At 37.9% G+C, this 7607-nt stretch overlaps 1 protein-coding gene across 1 annotated transcript; it reads right to left on the bottom strand.

Annotated features, from left to right (window-relative positions):
* Nucleotides 1-276: 276 nt before the first annotated feature.
* On the bottom strand, nucleotides 277-7038 carry LOC107564701 (galanin receptor type 2-like). The gene is made up of 4 exons (XM_016249836.1): nucleotides 6937-7038; nucleotides 4680-4763; nucleotides 3693-4084; nucleotides 277-1973 (listed from the first exon to the last, which is right to left on the bottom strand). The coding sequence occupies exons 3-4, from the start codon at nucleotides 4064-4066 to the stop codon at nucleotides 1211-1213; spliced, it is 1137 nt and encodes a 378-aa protein (XP_016105322.1). The 5' UTR covers nucleotides 4067-4084; nucleotides 4680-4763; nucleotides 6937-7038; the 3' UTR covers nucleotides 277-1210.
* Nucleotides 7039-7607: the final 569 nt, after the last annotated feature.

The following is a 7607-nucleotide window of genomic DNA, read 5'->3' on the forward strand; positions in this document are numbered from 1 at the left end:
CTCTCTCTCTCTCTCTCTCTCTCTCCCTCTCTCTTAAGAAAAAGCAAAAACAAGATTATGGTGAGACATTTCCAAATGTCCAAGCTGAATGGCCAGTTTTTGAGACTTTAACAGCTCAAATGTTACAACTTCATATAAGCATTACAATTTTGTTAAAACGTCTGTGTTATTTGAACTGTAAATTTGTGCTTTCATTTTATGGTTGTTTTAGAGTTTTAGATGTTGTCATGTTGAAAAAACTGATATAACTTTACACAGAAAAGGTTAGAAAGCATTTCCACCACACTAAAAGAATATTGAAAATATCTTGTGGCTGTACTATTGACGCAGTGATTATTTTAACATTTACGTCCCCATTACTGGCTCCATTTACTTCAATTGTGGGCTCCTCGCTGTAACCCGGGAGGTATTGTTCAAAATATTTTTTTATTAACGTTATATCACCATTGCTGTAGATTGAGTTTAACTTGTACTGAATCCAGAATATTCCTTTAAAACAGCACAAGAACCATACACTAAACTGTTGGTTGTCTGTAATCTGAGATTTTCTGTATAACCCTGTTTTTAGGGCTTTTGCAATGTAGTAATTGATATAATTAAATAATCTCAAAACTTTCTAAAACAGCAGAGAATATCAGAGGCTGGAAACAGAGGTAAAAGCAAGAACATACAGTACTTAACGTAAGCATATTTTTTTAAAGAGCTTGTTAAGCGAAGCTGAGGAGCATAATCAAAGAGTCCTCTTCAAAGCTTCATGCACAGTAGGAAATCACAGCTTTGCTCACATAAAGACACAGGGCTCTTCAGATATTAAAGTGTGTCATACGCACAATAATTGGTAACAAATTTTCACAGGAGAATAGTCATCACAGCATTAAATTGAAACATGCTCAGAGGGTAACACATCAATAGAAAACAAACATACAGTGCTGCTTAAAAAAGAGAGAGGACTTTGTAAATAAGGCATAATTTAGCATTGGAACCAAAACAATTAAGCAGAACACAAAGATGAATTTGTACGACAACCAAATTGAATGTACGTTTTCAATTTGCTCAGCGATTTGAATCTTAAATAACTACGGACTCCGCTGTGCTCATTCAGTCAATGCAAACCCATGGTGATGTCGATCAAAGCTGCTGAAATCCTCTGGCTCGGTTTGAGTTTTTTAATAAGGCTTCTGTAAGGCATCATTAGCCGTGCGCTTTATTTTCATGGCTGATTCTGGAATGGTAGCGTTATAGTCATAGTGGTGTCCTGCGGCTCTGCGAGTGGGCGGTTGACCATTTCGTTCTCGTTCTGTCTGGCGTTCTCTTCGTTCATTTGAGACACTTCAGTGGATCCCGCTTCGAAGCTGGGGACGGTGTTGGCCACATGGACCACGTGCACCTTATTTCGTCCCTTTTTGCTGAGGATGCAGCTGAACACCTTCTTGAAGCCCTTGCGAAAGTGTTTGGACACCAGGGCATAAACGATAGGGTTGAGGCAAGAGTTGGCGTAGGCCATGCAGTGGGACAGCAGCCTGAAGGCGTAGGTGGTCTGATTGAAGGGAAAGTCTCCGTAGAGGTAGCACAAAATTACCACATGGTATGGTAGCCAGCAGATGCAAAATAGCACCGTGACGATGATGATCATCTTGGTGACCTTGCGCTTGGCTCGTTTCGACTCCGACATCCCATCGAGAGGATCCACTGCGGTCCAGAGGTACTTGATGGTGCGTGTGTAGGACAGGCTCACGATGAGCACGGGAATAACATAGCCAAAAACAAAGGTGCAGGTGTCCAGAACCTTACGGTTATGCTCCTCCCATCCAGGCACACACACATTGCTGTTTTCGAAATCAATCAAGTCGTAGTAACTCAAATAAGGCCCGGCGAAAACAAGCGAAAGACCCCAGATTACCACCATCGCGACTACGGCGTTACACGGCGTTCTCAATTCTCTTGAGCGCAGGGGGTAACGGATGGCTAGATACCTGCAAAAAAAAAAGAAACCCACCGTTCAAATGGAGCTGTGAAAAATTGTCTCTGTAGTCATGTATAAAGAAACACAGGAAATGTTCATCCTGAAATTGAGTTTGCCCTGAAACACCATATGATCAATATAGCCAGAGGTTTCAGTGCAGAAGATGAATGTGTCTTGTTGTTTCCTACTTAAAGGTGAGGTCATTGCCAATGGGGATTCTCAGCTTCCACTGAGCCCTGGACCATTTTTTACAGAGCAGGAAACTATCAAATTAACATGCTTTTTTCAAAGATAAACACTTTGAGTGGAGATGGAGGGCAGTGGGTCTGTTGCTCAGGCTGAGAGTAACATATTACACTGGGGCATATAGGTGGTCTTGTTACATTTATGCCATTATTTCAGCAAAAAGGCTGGCTGGCTCTCCCATTCAGCTGTCTCCGGGGTCAGCTCACAAGTCCCACTCGTCACTGGTGCTTTAGTTCGACCTTAATGTTACATAATTTTAGCTAACATTCCAGTAAGTGGATATGGGTGGGTGCAACCGTGCTACTAATGCTTCTTTTTTCACTGTTTCGTTGTAAAGACAGGAATAATGGGCTGCAGGTTTTTGGAGGTGTTTTATTAATGAAGTGGGTTGTTGGAGATAACTCCACTGACATTTATACAGTTAAACTCCAACCTTTGCTGATGCAATTTGCAAGACTTTCTTGTGTTCAGGCGATCCATTTAATTAAATAACAAATCTGGCCCTGACCAATTACAACGCTGTTAAATTCTGCTTTAGGATGTCGTTTTAGTCCCCATGGAGCTACAGTGAAAATGTTACGTGAAGGTAAGCCATGATGCTATTAAACCTAGTGTGAACTTCACCTGACAGGATTAATGTTATGTATAATCAGCATTCCTTGGTTGTCTTTAAAGGTCATTAACTTTTATGTCCCAAGGGTTTACAACTTTTATTAAAACGAATAGATTTGAATTTACTTCTGATTGTTATATGGATATCACATTAATACTTTTTACCATGCCATCTTTATTTACTTGTGCTACTTCCCTTGTCTGGGATCATGACTTGTCATTTTATACAATGAATATCCTGCATAAAAATGAATGAGTATGTTTAAACTCATGATATTCTAAACAAAGAATAAATATAAACCATTTCTATATCTATTGTGTGAAAATAATCCATATACATTTTCATTATTTTTTCATAGTTGTCGCATCATCTCGTTTGCACCTAATAAAGTTTTTTCCCCCAGAAGTTATTGTACTTGTTTACCAAGTCTGAAGACAGTGAATATGATATATGAGATGTAAAAACAAAGAAAAATAAATAAATGTGGATATCACCTGACAACAGAATATTGTCATTTCCACATTTTTCAAATTATGAAAATATAATTTAATTGTGTGTATTAGGATTCATAAAATGTTAGCTATGAAATTAGCCTTTACAAGACAAAGGAGTTGGCAGTTTTATTTCCAAACATAGTTAATAAAGTTTCCACCAGAATTTCCATCACAGAATGCCACTGACACAAAACATTACTGAAATAAAAAAAAGTAAATCAATGACCATTGTTCTGTGATGTATGCATATACACTGAACACATTAACATAATATTAGCTAAATGAAATAAACCAGTGAGAGTGTGAAAAGTGTTTTAAGGGAGTTTATTTTCTTAAAAAAGATATCAGTTATTTAATTATAGCTAAAGAAACCCACCTGTCCACAGACACTGCGGCCAGAGTGAAACTGCTAGCGTACATGGTGAGGTTGATGAAGAAGTGAACCACCTTGCACATGAAGGACCCGAAAACCCAACCCTCCAGAGAGTATATGGTTGCTTGGAAAGGCACACAGAAGATGATGAAGAAGAAATCGGCTACGCTGAGGTTGAGGATGAACAGATTGGTGGTGTTATACCCAACCTGCCCACTTCTGAGGAGCACGGCCAGCACCAAACTATTCCCAATGGTCCCCAGAAGGAAGATGAGCGAGAAGACCACAGACACAATGACACTGGCTGGGTTGAGCTGGTAGCTCTCGGAGGCGTTCCAGTGTCCCATGGCTTTATTCAGGTCCTCGTGATCTGACATTTTAAGACATGAAGAGCCCTGCAAAAGGCCATAAATTATTAGACACTGGTGCATAGAATCACTAGGGACTTTCCTCTCACAAAGAATGTGAGGATTTGACATAAAGGGCATGGTTGAAAATCTCACATATCTTTCCAGAATCTGAATCACAGCATGATGAGATATAAAAGCTCTTGTGAAAAGTCATATAGCTAGACCCGCACTGAGAGCAAATATCAGGAGGATCAGACCTCAAGATGAACATGAAAAAAGTACATTGTGATTACAAAAGAGCCTGAAAACTGGTGCAAGTACAAAGAGGATTGAAGAATGAAATGGAGTCAAGACTAAAATCAATTTCAGAAAGCTATCATAACCTCTCTAAGGGCAATGAACCGGCCTCATCAAGATATGAAGAGCATGTCTCCATCTGGTTGAGAACTAATCGAAATGAAAATGGACAAATGTATACATCAGAGATCTTAGTGGAGAGTTGTTTGGGGATAAAATACAAGTCAATGTGGCATGATATCGTGGACTGAATAGAGTGCAATACATTGGGTTATGGCAGGATTATATTAGGCATCTTGTTGTTGGTTTAACCTGGCAAATGAGAAGGAATGCAATTGCCTACCAGTGGTTAATCTCACAGTATGTCCCAATAGGTGTTGCTCAGAAACAGTCAACATCGATTTCTCCTCTTCAATTATTGATCAGGCTATGGAAAGAGGAAGAAGAAAAAACACACTTTTTAGCTTTTACATTAACAAGCACACAGCTTTAATGATATAGTTATCTGGGGAATAGAAACATCTTCCCAGTAAATAATATATTATAGCACTGTAAATATGTTTTTGATTGATTTGATTGATTTAATATTAATGTCGATTTTCTTTCCATTTCAAACTATAGTTAATTTCTGGGGATCTACATGCTGAATCTGATTATACTGCAAAAAACAGGATCAATTTATTTGAGAAGCAAAATTTTGTGAGATAAGACTTGTTTTCAGAGAATACATGTTGATTTAACTTTATTTACAACATTTTGGTAGATTTAAAACTAGAAAAAAATGCAATGGAGTTTAAAAAAAATTGTCTGAAAAATCTTCAGATATTAAATCATGTAGCTTCTCAAGCATGGTTGTTCTTGTTTCAAGGATGTTTAGATATTCTAGAGAGCACCACTAGTATTACAAACAAATAATAGTGATGAAGAAAGATTTATAAATAATGTAAATCAATTCTTTATACATATGATATTTATTAATAACATATAAAAATGCAATAGGTGACTTCTAGAAAAACAATGCAAACCTGAAATCACAAACGCTTTTCAAAGAGCATTTAAGTGAGAAAAAGCAAAAGATTTCAGGGAATTGGGCTAGCGAATGTAATGCTGTGCTGCCTAATAGGCTGACAAAGTGCGTGCTAAAAGTATGACACAACCAGCTGACAATAACAAAAAGAAGTATGCAGAGTATAGGTGACTAATCCTCTTCATGCAGAAGTGTGGACATGTCCTATTAGGCTTTAATTGGCTGTCAGAATTCATCATGATATAATGAAAATGCTGACCTTCGGTCCCTCTTCTAAAACAATTACATTTACTTTAGTTTGTTTTGTTTGATGAAACAACATAAACTGGATGATTGGATGATATTGCTGAGCTTTTTTATTTCATTCATTTTTTATTTTTTTTTGTCTAGCAGGAACAGAGCGTGACTCATTATTTAGTAAGACCATTATAGTGGTAAATGAACAGGAAGCCGTTTACTCTGAGAGAGATATAGCTCTCCGGGACACATTCATCACAGTTATTTTCTCACTTCTGCAATGACTTTATAGGTAATTGAGAGTAAAGAGGAAGTCAGAAATGGATGTGTATTATTAACTATAGGTGAAGTGTTCTCAAAAGCATTTATTTCTCAACAGTAGCTTTAAGAGCCTCTCTTTTTACTCTGTTTTCAGATATGACGGCTCTAAAGCAGACTAGCACTGTAGGAATCCCCCATTAGTGAATTATGCTTCAGCCTTATTGATCAGTCAGTACAGACTCTTTTGTAGAAATAATTTCAGAGATTAGGTTATTTATAGATTCATACCACACATGCATGTGTGTTCCAGCTTTAAGAGACAGAGACACCAATTAAGTCGGTGCTGGCAAGACAAAAGTTTAATATTTTTGCTTTTCTGGCTTTTGGCATCTCTTCTTTGTTTTGCCGTCTTTGTTAGGGAACAATTCCCTTTGTGAACACACCTGACTGTCTTTCATGTGAAGCCAGCTGACTAGCTGCCAGTGAATATAGCATGAAGTGTCCTTCAAGAAGCAGGGCTGTTAAACTGATCCCTTTGGTTACAGTCACGGAGTGCATCCGTTTTGTCACTTGACAAATGGCGCACCAAACCTCCTCACATTGTCTCTCTCTAACCACCTTTTAAACTCATTTACCATTTAAAATAATTACGTCAAACTTTCATGAACTCAGAGCCAAATAAAAGCATCTCAGTACATGAACTGCATCCCTTTAGACTTAAGATTTCAAAAGAGACTCGTTCTAACAAAGACAGAAAAATAGCATTAAAATATATTGAAAAATGTTGTAATGAAGCATGCACAATGCAGCATATATAAATCTACTAAATAAACATCAAATAGAGTATACAGACACATTAAACGAAGAAACAACGTAATGCGTAGATGCATTGTGTGTAATATAATACCTTGCAGTCTAAAATTATTTTCAAGGTCATCATAGAAATATACATACATTAAACATCATTCTTGAGATGTTATGGAAAATGTGTACTAACTGTGAATGCCAGTGAGCCAACACAACATCCTAGAATCTGATGCTGGTGTGAGAATTTCAATCAGTTGTTTTTACTTACCAGTTTATGGGATGAGCAATGACTGTATATCCACGATTTAGATTCATTGTGGTACTGAGAAGCTTCTGGTGTCCAGGCAAACTAGAGGTGCTTGCAGAATGCAACAGTACTTGAACAGCCTTCATCTCCTCTCATTCCGCTTCTCCGTTTCTCTATGTGTTCCCTCCCTCACTCCCCCTCACATATGAAGGCTCCTCCTCCACATCGTGGTAAAGGCTCACACTTCACTGCAAGAGAGAGAGAACGTGCAGTGATTCATGCACATTCCTACAAGATCTTTTCATCTGCGTTACTAATGCTGCACCTGAGCGGTTGCATCAATGCGGCTCAGGCACAAATCTAGAATATAAACTTGGTAAATTATTCAGAATTAGGCCTTGGTGTTCAGATGGAATTGACTTTTTGCATCATGCTTTGCACATGGGCAGTTTTCCTTTCAGGAGCATGATTTAGAAATGTATCAGAATATATTTCCCAAGAGATGAGAATTCAACTGCAATCCATTTAAATTGGATACACACTATGACCAAATCAATACACCTTCAAGACATCATTGCTCATGCTAATATGACAGAATAATGTCTGCAAAACGGTTTCTGTTACTTCCACACAAATTTCACAGTTATTGTTTTTGGAAAGTGTGCTATAGCACATTTACATTGTGAATGCAG

This window comes from Sinocyclocheilus grahami, unplaced genomic scaffold (genome assembly GCF_001515645.1).
Source record: "Sinocyclocheilus grahami isolate Dianchi unplaced genomic scaffold, SAMN03320097.WGS_v1.1 scaffold956.1, whole genome shotgun sequence".
Classification (NCBI taxonomy): domain Eukaryota; kingdom Metazoa; phylum Chordata; class Actinopteri; order Cypriniformes; family Cyprinidae; genus Sinocyclocheilus; species Sinocyclocheilus grahami.